This window comes from Trametes versicolor, assembly GCF_000271585.1.
Source record: "Trametes versicolor FP-101664 SS1 unplaced genomic scaffold TRAVEscaffold_17, whole genome shotgun sequence".
In the NCBI taxonomy this organism is placed as follows: Eukaryota; Fungi; Basidiomycota; class Agaricomycetes; order Polyporales; family Polyporaceae; genus Trametes; species Trametes versicolor.
This window is the reverse complement of record NW_007360337.1, coordinates 161083-173564: the sequence shown is the minus strand read 5'-3', so window position 1 is coordinate 173564 and position 12482 is coordinate 161083. Positions and strand designations below refer to the sequence as shown.

Genomic DNA, 12482 nt, shown 5'->3' with positions numbered 1-12482 from the left:
TGGACATGAAGGAAATTTTCTCTGATCTCGATAGATGGGAGTATACGACTGTATAACCAAAAAAGTCGCACTGGCAGCGACGAGGAGAAAGGAGTCGTTAGCAACGACTCCGAAAAGCAGAAAAGCCCGCGCGAGGGCGAACGTTACTCACCTGGCAGCGACGAGGAGAAAGGAGTAAAGGAAACCCCTCCTCGGCTGCCGAAGGCGAGTACCCCCTGCGCGGCACGAAGTCGGGCCGGCGCTCAATTAGGAAATTGGCGCGGCTCGCTGCCCGGAGGCGCGAGACGACGGAGGGACCGGCACCCAGGAAGAGCATCCGGGCGCGGAACGCTGCCGAGTGCGGCGCGATACGGCTGTCCCTCCGATTCGACTTGTGTAAACGAACTTTAAACTCGATTAACTTCCCCGCTCAAATGCTCGCACGGGCATGGAGACGGTCATTCTATAGGCTGGGCGGTATGCATTATACATGTAGATATCCTATACAGTATGTGCCGGTCGTAAGATGGTGCAAGAGCGGAGGGTGTGAAACGTGTAGAGGCGGAGGGGGGTGGACGAAACGAGTGGACGGGGGGCATGAGAATGCAGAGCATGACGGGCCTGGCCCGAGGGAAGTACTGCCTCAAACAGCAACAAAAAGATGATCATGACCAAGAGTCAGGTCGGCGCCCACGTAGTGAAAACAAGTTCCACCGCCGGTTTTCAGGCTTCTTGCGGTTCCCGTTAGATAGCCCGACTTTACGGATCCGGGCGAGCCTGTGACCGAGGTGAGCTATTTTGCCACACAATACAGAACGTATGATTGTCTCGTACCGGCGCACTCCGATCCATGCCGCGCCCGTGCATGCAGCAATCGCAGCGACGCTCATGACGTAGAATGCGTAGTCGTGGTCCTCGAAATGGCTTTTCAACTGTCGAAATGATGTGATGAGGATCTGCCGAGATACTGTGGCCATTAGCCGATTTTGACGACTTACGTTCATACCAAACACGCCAGCCACAAGTGTGCCGATCCCGATCCCCATCGTCAAAATGGAGACCTTAAGGTCTAATGCTAGCAGCGCGTTCCGATTGGAGTCGAGGATAAGCTCTACAATCTCTTGCGTGGATTGGACATTTGACTATATTCACGTTGAGCATGAGCGCTGTCGAACCAAGCGCGATTGTGGCTCACCTGTATATTTTCAGCCTCGTTCACGATTTCCTCAACCTGTTTGGAAAACGACTCGAGCAAGACTTCCAGATCCTCGTGGTCGTCGAGTTGTCTAGGCACTCCATTCCTCTTATCCGTGAGGTACATGGCTGCGAGATCCTGGTCTGCGAACAACATGGCGTTAGGTGCGAAAGAGATTTAACGCGAAGCGAGCTTACCTTGCTCGAGAACCTCCTCCAGAGCTTCTTGAACCTGTACGAATATACAAGGTTCAGCGGCGAGATATCTGAATGAAGCAGAAATATACGCACCAGCTTTGCGCGGTTCTGGAAGCTAGCCAACCTACGCGAATAGTGCAGGAGACGCTTAAACCGGTCGTGATCGATGTCGTCCTCCAGTTCTGCAAGCAGTCCCCCGACGAGGTTGCGGATGAAGACCATTTCCGCTTCCAGTGCACTCAACACGGACAGTAAGATCGACTCCAGCGCTCTGTGAACCAGCCGCTAAGCTGTCAAGCGCGAAGACAATCGGCACCCGAGAGGGAATGCAGGATGAACTGGCTTGCTCACCGGAACTCATAAGGCAAACCCGACGTTTTCGCTCTCAGATTATGCTAGAGCAAAATTAGCGGGGCACCCCGTACCATAGATAATCCAGACGCACCTCGAGGTGATAGAGGAACACCGAGTGTAAACGAGAGTCGGCCGAGCCATAGGTGTCGAAGAGGATGACTGTGTCTGCCTTGACGAGGGCACGTATGTGGAGGATGTTGACCTGTCCGCAATGCATAATGAGTCAGGCAGGCCGACCGTTGCTGGGGAGAACACGTACAAGGATTGCTTCCTTTCGCACCAAGATCGTAGGCACGAGGTTCGGTATCCTTGAATCGATTTTGCGGAGATCACGAGGCTGTCTCCTGACCCGTTAGATACGTACAAACATGCGAAGACACGAGTAGCCTGTATACTCCGGTTAAACTGCGGGGACGGGGCGTAGAAGGTATATACCGGGGGGTAGTGGAAGGTCAATGAAGCTACCGCTCTCAATTTCACTATCCTGCCCCGGTTGATCCCTTCTCCTCCCAGCATGTCCATGCCTGTGCGTGAACGATCATCACGGTGATGTTCGCCCGCTACTGCAACACGAGGGTACCTGGCGCATCTGGCTCCCGTCACCAGCGACCCCAAGCCGGAGTGGATTGGAATGTAAACTCCCGTAGCGGTAAAGATTGAACCGCAATGGACTCGCGCAGTAAGCCCGCTCTCTGCTCGGCCATGCCACGACGACCCCCCGTTAAGATATAGGGCGAAGCCTTCCGTGCTTTCGCTCATGTGCACGAAGCATGTGCCCTAGGGTAGAAAAACGGGCGGCCGCTGTATCGGGCGGACTGCCTCAATAACCACCGAGCGGGAGGGTGTGGTTGGCCGAGTCGAAAGGGACGAGATGGTAGTATCGGATGTCACGCTGGCTGGCCCCGACATCCCGGTCGTGTGTGGGAGTAAAGGCACTTACGTTCAAACGGTGCTCGGAACACAAATCGGACTTCTTGAATTGCCCAGAGATCGTGGTCACGCTCCCTACACACGTAAAACACCACAGCAAGCGCGGTGAATAGACGAACAAATGGCGCCAGGAGGCAGCAGCTGACCTTCCGCGTCCAGGACTGTACCTACACATTGGCCACGGTTAACGAACGTGTGAGTGTACAGGTGCGTCTCCAGACGTACATCGTAGCATGAGATCGGTCGGCTGCCGCCCCTTCATTGCCTTCTCTAGCATGGCGATTTTTGCGGCCTGCTCGGTGCCATCCGTCGGCTCCTCTTGTGGATCCTGTGGTTTTCCTAGCCGCTGCAACCAAGTCGTGAACCGCCTTAGTCCCGGACTGGCAGGGTGTGTCGTGGGCCATGTCCGGCATAGAGTATTTGTGGCCGTTCTCGACAAATTCGTCCGGCAGTATGATCTAGTTTGGAGAGCAGACAAGCACGTTCTTCGCGGGAGATGTAGTCCAGGACAAGCCATCCAGGGAGTTCGACAACGTTTCATGGGTGCACCAGGAGCCCAAGGGGTTACATGGCGTTCGACAAGCGTCCTGAGCAGCGTAGACATACGCAAGAACGCGTGCAAATCACGACTGAGGTAGCGGACAGACGGAAGGGCGGATGGCAAAAGACGCGGAGAACGCGCCAGTCGGCACTTTCGTAGACGCCCATTTCAGGGCCATCTGACGTAAGTATGCGGGCGTCTACGAGCCTCCGGCATTCCGGGCCATGGTACATATGTACTTTCTTTTCCACCATGGCCATATACACAAGCCTCACGACCGGTAAGCAGAGAACTTCGGCGAAAAGCCGACAAAGTACACTCGGCCGAAATATCAGGACCCCTCTGGGAAAGAAAGCTTCAGAACGGTAGCCGTCAGCGTTGAAGAGGTACGAGAGGACGTCCATCGCTTAGGTGCATACTCACACTCCAATTAATAGCTCTTCGATTGAGAGCCTTGCAGACGGTTAGGAGCCACTCTTACTCACTGAGGATATGCGAGATCAAGAGCGGAAATGAGTCAATGTGTCGTGTCCGCTCCTTAGGTCATAATATTCCGGCAGAGTTCAACCACGGTGATACACGCTTCGGGCCATGTGATGCTAGCCTGGATCTGAAAACATCTTTTCCCCCGCGCTCCCATAGGCCACGCTAGGCCACGAGTTGGACGCGCCCTAGACACCTGCCCATCCTGGCACACCCGGATCGGTACGCATGCCCACATCACATTGAAACGACCGCGTTCACAGCGGTCCTCGCTCGGCCTTCGCCCTGGACGCCACGGGACAGATCCCGGACTCATAGCCCATTGATCGCTCCTTCCCAACTTCTCTAGGCGTCCAGCTCCGGCTCGTACTACTACATGAGCTCGAAATCCGGGCCCCGATGGCTTTCGCCTTTCACCCTTCCCGACGATGCACGAAGTCTCTCGCTTGCTCCAAGCCGCCGCCGCTCTATCCCAGCTCCTCCGGGATGCTGGTGTCCCCCATGCATTTCATGGAAACGTTCTGACGGCCGTACTGTCTGGTTCATCATTGGCCGAGGTGCGTCATAAGCCAGTGTCCCCGGTGAACGCAAGTTAACACCCACCCAGGAAATCTCGTGTGTCGTGGAAGGTGGTGCGGCACATCCATTCCGTCGAGTGCGTCAAGCGTGCGCGGGAAACGAGGACTTTTCCATAGTGACCTCACCATGGAGCAACCGGTAAGTCTGCGCCTGAACGTCCAGCGCACTGCCATGACCACGATTCACCAAGCTCCAGATTACACGTGAAATACCAGCGGCTTATTCCCGCCATTGATGTGAGTTCCCCTTCCGCGGCTCCCGTTGACGGTCCACTTAAGAGATCAGATTGAAATCCTGCTCGCGGGAGAAGAGGGCCCTCGACGGCTCGACGGCGCAACGGTAATGGCAGTGGGTGGGGTGCCATTCCTCACTATCACCGAGTTCGTACGAGCAAAAGTCAAGGCGTGGGCGCTGTACGTGCGGCTGTTTATGGGCATCGAACGACCCGTGAACGTGGGCTAACCGCCCTGGACAGACGTGGCCGAGAACAAGACGCTCGAGACATCGTTTACGCGATGACGCGATACTGGACCCGAGTAGATCTCAACCGCATCCCAGAGCAGGAAATGAACGACTTCGTCGCCCGTTTCCCTGCCGTTTCCCCTTCATGGCAGGAGCTAAAACGAAAATATGGCATGTGAGTTCTATTATTGAGCTAGAAGCTGCTATCCTCCGCGATGCTCACCTTTATAGCAGGTCATAGCGACACACAAAAATATTCGCCGCGTCGTATCTATTTCTTGCCATCCAGCGGCGCTGTGCCCACGCACCCCACTTTGCGATAGCCTTATTGCCTTAAAATTCTGTCGACATCCTGTAATACTATCATCACACTTCTGTTCTCGTCTCTTCGCGGATCGTCAGTGCCAAAGGTGGACGTTGACTTGCGACGACGGGATGCGGACCTGGGGGCCCCTCGTCGATTCGCACCCCAAAACGCGTCTAACGGGTCGCGTTGCCGGTGGGGATACGCTTCAGACTTTGCTCAAGCACGCCGTTCCTGCTCGTCGCCCATCAGATCTCGGGGGGCCTAGATGACGCCGATGACGGCTCGGAATGCGGGGCGCCACGTCCCCCGGTCAATGTGCCCCAGGAACATTGCCGGGGAAGGTGGGGACACGCTTCCAGATTCTCGGAACGGCTCCTCTTTGCCGGGTCGCTGCGGCGTCGTGGTGGTAGCGGCGGCAGCGTAAATATGTCTAGTGCCCGGGGCTGCGGACGTAGATGGTCTGCTGACCGGGCTCGAGGTCTGAGGTGCGCCATACGCGATTGGGGGACGCCGCAGAGTAGTCGCTGAAGCCTATCGGTGTGAACATCATGTAAAGCTTCCGCGACACATTGAGGTTCGTCGAACATCAGATAAGATGCCGCTTTGCTATCGACGCAAAGAGGGCACTATACGTCTGTCAAAGAGGAGTCTCCTCGCTGCTTTGATCGACTTCAGCAGTTTCATTACTTTGTGGAGAGTAGGGCGTACTATCAGCTGTCGTTCTCTCGAGCTTGATCTTGAAAGAACATGTGGTCATCCTGGGTTCCTCTCACTACGAAGCTTTGTCTACAGTCAGGGGCCCTGCACTAGTCCATGATCTCTCAGTCTCCGCAGTCCCGGTGGTCCCGAAGTATCGTATGTTTGGCAGCGACGATCGACTCTCTCTGTCTGAGCACCGTATGATGAGTTTTCCCGGAGCCGGTCTCGGGACTGCACTCACCATTCAGTCTGTTCGCTGCGGGTGCTGAGGGCATCGTGGCACATGTTGTCTAGAGCGAGCAGCCAAATCGACATCATTATGATGCAACAACACCGGTGCGCTCGGCACGAACGAAGACAACCAGGATGGTGGTCTTGGCCAGGAAGAGCGAACGTCGAGCACGCGTCTCTCGACGATCTTTCTGGACTGCCTGATGCGGAAGGGGTCACAAAGAACACCGTTACGCATACCTTGCACGTGATGTGTCACACAGGACGCGTAGGCCAATGTCGCGTCCTGCTCGCCGCTTACGACGTCCTCCTCATCCCCTCCCTCCCCCTCGTCTCCAACCTCCACAATGCCTGTCGCCATCCATACACCCACCCCTGCGACCGGACTGAAGGCCTACTACCAGGCCAAGATTGAGGCGGCCGAGCTTGAAATCAATCAGAAGACCCAGAACTTGCGGCGGTTGGAGGCACAACGAAATGCGCTTAATGCACGCGGTGCGTACGCAGTGTACAACAGGAAATGGTGAATTCTCATGTGAAATATAGTGAGGCTACTACGAGAGGAGCTGCAACTGCTGCATGAACCTGGAAGCTATGTCGGTGAGGTGGTGAAGGTCATGGGCAAGAACAAAGTTCTCGTCAAGGTGCAGCCAGAGGGCAAATACAGTATGTTGAATGCAGCTGCTTAAACATGCCTTGAATTTGTGCTAATGGCAACCCACCTCAGTTGTGGACTTCGACTCCGAAATCGACGTTGCAACACTGACACCCTCGCTGCGCGTGGCCCTCAGGTCAGACTCCTACACAATACACAAGATCCTGCCGAACAAGATTGACCCGCTCGTCTCGCTCATGATGGTCGAGAAGGTTCCGGACAGCACATACGAGATGGTCGGCGGTCTCGACAAGCAAATCAAGGAGATCAAGGAGGTCATCGAGTTGCCCGTCAAGCACCCCGAGCTATTCGAGTCGCTCGGTATCGCACAACCGAAGGGTGTTCTCCTCTACGGCCCTCCTGGAACCGGAAAGACACTGCTCGCGCGTGCCGTCGCACACCACACAGACTGCAAGTTCATTCGTGTCTCCGGCTCCGAGCTCGTGCAGAAATACATTGGCGAGGGCAGCCGGATGGTCCGCGAACTGTTCGTCATGGCGCGCGAACACGCGCCTTCTATCATCTTCATGGACGAGATCGACTCCATTGGCAGCTCACGAGGAGAGAGCGGGTCCGGCGGCGGCGACTCGGAGGTGCAGCGGACGATGCTCGAGCTCTTGAACCAGCTCGATGGTTTCGAGCCCACAAAGAACATCAAGGTCATCATGGCGACGAACCGCATAGACATCCTCGACTCGGCGCTGCTCCGGCCAGGGCGCATCGACCGCAAGATCGAGTTCCCACCGCCGGGCCCCGAGGCGCGTGTTGCTATCCTGCGCATCCACTCGCGGAAGGTACGCACTTGGTCCGCTTTGTTCCTGCTGCGCCCGCTCACACTTTCCCTCAGATGTCACTTCAGCGCGGTATCAACTTGCGCGCTCTGGCGGAGAAGATGGGACAGTGTTCGGGAGCTGAGGTGCGCGGTATCTGTACCGAGGCGGGTATGTACGCGCTCCGTGAGCGCCGGCAACATGTCACACAGGAAGACTTCGAGTTCGCAGTGGCGAAGGTGAGTTTCTCTTATGCTCCGAGGTGCTTTTCGGCGAACTCATTATTCCGGCGCAATAGGTTCTCAAGAAGAACCAGGAGGGCAACACCTCTGTCAACAAGCTCTTCTCGTGATGTATCTATCCCGTTACCCGGACTTGCATCGATGTAGCTCTTTTCTCCATGATCTTCTATTGGTGATACGCCACATCTATGCGCCATATGATGCCGCGGATGCAGTGTCGTTACCCGGCGGCGTATATGATTGTAGACCGTACGTATGCAGCAAATTCGCTCGAAGTACTGGAGCGGCTGGCTATTGAGACGTACTATGACTAGGTCAGTCTTCAATTTGTGTAACAAAGTTATTGAACACATGTTTTGCAGGGACTCCTTATATTCACAGTTTGCATAGCCTCTCTCGTGATGCGCACCGGTGCCACATAGACTTACTCCGGGATGCCCTCGTGGCTACCGAGACGCCCGATGCCCAACAAATTCCCTGACCACGGATGCAGACCGTTGCCCTCATGAACCCGACTCAACCGTCGATTAGGAACACATCTCGTCTCACGTCTACGCTCGCCGGCAACCGCCCCTGACGGTAGAAGCGCTTCCTCGCTGCCTCGGGACTCAGGATAAATCCAATGGTTCGGAACTCTTCCATGTGTTCATGGAGGCAATGGGACGCCGATGGTTTGTACGGGCGCGATCGCGCCGTCCTCTGTAAATTGGCTGCGTGAGCGGTGCATTTCTTTCGCTTTCTCCGTCATCTCCACTCTGACTAGTCTCGTCGCAGTCTCATCGTTTGCTGGTACTCGGAGGAATGCAACTGCTTCCTCGTCGACAAGTAATACATCTATCATGGCGACATCTGCTCCCAGCCTCACCTTCGCGGAGGTTCCTTCAACGTATACCTGTGGCAATGCGACGATTTCATGGAACTACAAGGGACCCGGTCAAGAACTCTCCCTCTTCGTATTCAACAACTCCGCCACCCCACTACTCCATTTGCCGCTCATTTCCTCTTCACTTCTCGCTACTGCGGGATCATACTTTTGGGAGCCGGTCAATGTGACAAACGGTGTGTACGCGATACTCGCGGTTGGCGCAGACATCGCAAGCATATCTGCCTCGTTTCGCGTTTCCTCCGGCTCAAGCTCGTCCTGCTTGTATACCTCCATGGCATCCTCCGCCGCGCCGCCAGAGCCAGCCACTTCTAATAAGTCCTCGCAGACCGGGGCCATCGTTGGGGGAATCGCGGGAGGGGTCGTGTTCATCACTGCTCTCATTGGCACCTGCATCTACCTCGCGCTCCGTAGCAAAGCTGCACCAGGATACCGATGGCGGAGCTTCACAACTGCGGGGAGGGCAGCTCGACCCGCGCGCTGGAGTGGACTGTCTTCCCATGTGGATCTCAGTGCTCATAACCCTCCATCCTCCCCGCTCGCCGACGCTACAACACCCGTGCCAAACCCCAAAGACCCCACACCCTTGGCACTGCTCCCTCGCCTAGAACCCAACCGCCGCAAACCCTCCGTCTCACTCTCAGCCATCCCTACAGCCGCCATCTCCCCTCCGATAGACAGCCCACCGTGTACAGCCCCAGCGGTCCCGCCAGTGCCACCCATGCTTCTTGACAAGGAGCTGCCGCATCGCCCTATCTCATACGCCGTCGCCGCCGTCGCCGACCGCCCGCGCAGGCCGCGCACCTTCGACGCCGCAGACGCAGCCTCGGTGATATGGCTGCGCCGGCACAGCTCGGTGGCCCCCCACACACGGAGGCCCAGCGGCGCTTCTGCCGTCCCCTCATCTGCCACTTCGCAGATGTACCGCGTCAGGGACAGCATGTGGAACGCGTCCCTCAGCTCTCCCGAGTCCCGCGAGCGCGCCAGTCCAGATACGTGGAGTGTGCACCGTGGGACGCGCAATCACACTCGTACGGCGTCGACGAAAGAAGTTGCTGGCGACGTCCCACCGCTGCCGGATGGAGAGGTGTGAACATTGGGCGCGGGTTCGTAGCGTCATTCCTTATATTCTGTTGAAACTAATCAGTTTCTGCTGTGATGTAGGCGGGGCAGCCCGCTTCGACGCTCGCTGGGACGAGGCACATCGGACATGCTTCAGGCCCCTATCGCTTCGGCTTTGTCTCTCCTTCCTGTATCAATGATTACTCTTGGGCAGTGCGAGATACATCATTCACGAAGTGGGGCTTCCCTCCTGCCACTGCGGCCACTTTGTGTAGCTGCCAGATTGAGTTTTGCAAGCTGATCAATCTCACGCTCGTGTCCCCGCCTCAACGCGTTGGGTACACTTGCAGCTTGTCCCGCACATCGATGTACATCTCCTGAACATACCCACCCTGCCCATGGCGGATCCACAGCCCATATGGAGACAACAGGCTTTCCTATGGGCAACAGACCCGCCATCGGCGGCGGTGAGACGATAGCGAGCCAGGTACGATCTCACCTGCTGAACGTGATGACCATCTCCCCCTCTTTGAATAGGCCATGAAGTTGGACTTAATCAGGTTCTACCCTACTTAAACTTCACGATGTATCGCTTCTGTGGGCGATGATAAAGCTAAAGGTAGGCAAACGGACCTCTAGTGCAGATGAGTCGGCTTTCATCTAACACAAGGTCAACTTCCTGAAGTTTATGATGATTGCGTGCGGTATACATAAGTCCCAATGCAGCCGTATCGCTCATGTCTTCGCAGCCTGAGGCATCGGCGATAATCGTAAGAGGCGACCAGGCATCCTCGCAGAAGTCGAAACGAGCTTAAGGCATGTAAGCACTCGTCACACATTTTCTGGTGCGCCGATCCAATGGGGCTTACGGCGAGATAGCTCCTCACAGCGGCCAGCGCAGACAAGTGACGCTGCCCGGCACTCGACTCTCGCTCAATCCATTCAGCTCCACAATATACCCTGAGCGAACATTGCAAGACGGAGGAACCACGGGAACGGTGACAAGTAGTACCGACACGGTTGTAGTACCCCCCCCCCCTCCTGCGCAAACATCGACAACGATGACCTCCGTCGTAGGCACCCAACCGTCCGTCACTGACACCAGCTCGGCGACGCCGACTAGTGTGGGCTCGGATCCAAACTTCACCTTCGGAACCATGCCCTACACGATGGACACCTGCGGGTCAACCACCGTTGGTTGGGACTACATCGGCGCCGACTGCAACATCACTCTCCTGATCTCCACCGTCGTGACCAACCTTGGCGACGTTAGCAGTCCAATCTTAGATTTGGTTATCGGGCAGGATGTCGATGCGGCTTCGGAGTCGTTCTTGTGGTCGTCGGTCAATCTTACGGCGGGGATTTACGTTTTGTGGGCGATGGGTCCAAACATCGCAGCTGAGTCCACCATATTCACGATCGTTAACGGCACCAACACCTCCTGCCTCTCTGGAGTCCCCGCCCATTCGCCGGCGTCCACCGCGAAACCAGTCCCGGATGGCAATGGGACGAATGGTACTACAACTCAAACATCATCGATACTATCTGAGAAGACAGCGGTTCCACAGCCTTCCCCTTCTACCACACGCCACTCTCAGGCTCGTTCAGGTATCATTGCCGGCGGCATCGTTGGAGGTCTCGGCGTGCTGGCAGCTGCCATTGTCGCTTTCGTCTACCTTCGGAGGCGACGTGCGCATACACACGGGACGGTGGGGGAACAAGAGAGGGAGAAGGTTCCAGGCGCCCTTGTGCAGGACGACTCCGAGAAGCACTCTTCCCCCCTGGGGCATCAGAGGTCCATCACTCCCCTCAGCGAGCCACCTCGCCTGGAGCCCAATCGTGGACAGCCCTTTGTTGCATTGCGTCCGGCAGCCCTTCAGTCCCCCGAAGTTCAGATTATCTCCGACGTAAAAGGCGGAACCCTCAGACGCGAGCCTTCTATCACATCTCCTACTCCCCCGACGAGCTCGAATTTGCATCCTGCTGTGGATCCCAACGGGGACGCCCAGAGTGTGTCGACTCGCACGTACAGCTACAAGACCAGTGATTCAGACTCCTCAGGCGTCGGCCTCCTGGATTCGCTCGTCCCCTCCTCCGCGACCTCACAAATGTACCGCGGGTGGGACAGCGACGTCGGGAGCGCCCGGGGACGCTGGAGCTCCCTTCATGGCGATCGATATTCGAGGTATTTGGACGGGTCGGTTTCGGCGTACTCCCTCGAGGACCTTGCGACGCTCCCTCCCCTCGAGGTTGCGGACAGAGCCACGTTTCCGGATGGATGTTGATGAGGTGGCCCTGTCTTGCACGGAGACGAAAATGTGTTTACTGGTGTCTTGGGGGGTTTCGAATCTGTTTGGCTTCTAAGCTGTATACTCGTACGTTGCTATACTAGCAAGAAGCGTAGATACAGGATGTACAAGTAGCACGCTATCACATCACAAAAACGGCGCCGAAGTTGTTAGAGTGATAAGAATTCCCGCGGTTACATGGCATTTCAACACGTTGTATACTCATCGTAATATTGGCCTGAATGGTAAACACTCGGATCATTACATCCGCTTGGAACAAGGTTGCGAAGCGCTCGCGATCGTCTTGCAATCGTCTTGCAACCTGCACAATCCTTGCATATGTTGCGACCCTATACTAACCTATAGCCACCCACTTACAACTCGCGCGCTCAATTATACCGGCACTTCGTACAACGGTCGGAGGTCCTGTACAGTTCATCGGCGGAGCTCCAATCTCAGTCTCCTAGTAACGGACATCTCGCGCGCCCTTTCCTCTCGCTCTCCACTTATGTCTCTCCCCTCACTCTGCCCGGCTTCGATACCTGTCGCCTCTTCCCTCTATCTTGCGGATGTCTCACTCGTGTATTCTGGGGACCGCATCACTGGGCCTTGGTCTTGGGACTTG

At 56.2% G+C, this 12482-nt stretch overlaps 5 protein-coding genes across 5 annotated transcripts; 4 read left to right on the top strand and 1 right to left on the bottom strand.

Moving 5' to 3' along the window:
* Positions 1–430: 430 nt before the first annotated feature.
* On the bottom strand, positions 431–3135 carry TRAVEDRAFT_75664 (Mg2+ transporter protein cora-like protein). The gene is made up of 12 exons (XM_008047310.1): positions 2881–3135; positions 2802–2822; positions 2666–2730; positions 1985–2062; positions 1817–1927; positions 1723–1766; positions 1465–1642; positions 1372–1405; positions 1175–1317; positions 978–1121; positions 814–911; positions 431–756 (listed from the first exon to the last, which is right to left on the bottom strand). The coding sequence occupies exons 1-12, from the start codon at positions 2930–2932 to the stop codon at positions 645–647; spliced, it is 1080 nt and encodes a 359-aa protein (XP_008045501.1). The 5' UTR covers positions 2933–3135; the 3' UTR covers positions 431–644.
* Positions 3136–3877: 742 nt separating this feature from the next.
* Positions 3878–5103, top strand: TRAVEDRAFT_176208 (uncharacterized protein). The gene is made up of 7 exons (XM_008047309.1): positions 3878–3901; positions 3983–4236; positions 4287–4396; positions 4455–4494; positions 4544–4671; positions 4734–4895; positions 4955–5103. The coding sequence occupies exons 2-7, from the start codon at positions 4108–4110 to the stop codon at positions 4959–4961; spliced, it is 576 nt and encodes a 191-aa protein (XP_008045500.1). The 5' UTR covers positions 3878–3901; positions 3983–4107; the 3' UTR covers positions 4962–5103.
* Positions 5104–6304: 1201 nt separating this feature from the next.
* TRAVEDRAFT_54381 (26S proteasome regulatory complex ATPase RPT6) lies at positions 6305–7734 on the top strand (the record flags this gene model as incomplete). The annotated part of the gene is made up of 5 exons (XM_008047308.1): positions 6305–6452; positions 6504–6623; positions 6685–7406; positions 7460–7621; positions 7681–7734. 5 exons carry the CDS (start codon positions 6305–6307, stop codon positions 7732–7734), a joined length of 1206 nt encoding a protein of 401 aa, XP_008045499.1.
* Positions 7735–8463: 729 nt separating this feature from the next.
* On the top strand, positions 8464–9950 carry TRAVEDRAFT_24972 (uncharacterized protein; the record flags this gene model as incomplete). The annotated part of the gene is made up of 2 exons (XM_008047245.1): positions 8464–9594; positions 9672–9950. 2 exons carry the CDS (start codon positions 8464–8466, stop codon positions 9948–9950), a joined length of 1410 nt encoding a protein of 469 aa, XP_008045436.1.
* Positions 9951–10630: 680 nt separating this feature from the next.
* TRAVEDRAFT_54379 (uncharacterized protein) lies at positions 10631–11854 on the top strand (the record flags this gene model as incomplete). The annotated part of the gene is made up of 1 exon (XM_008047307.1): positions 10631–11854. The coding sequence occupies one exon, from the start codon at positions 10631–10633 to the stop codon at positions 11852–11854; it is 1224 nt and encodes a 407-aa protein (XP_008045498.1).
* Positions 11855–12482: the final 628 nt, after the last annotated feature.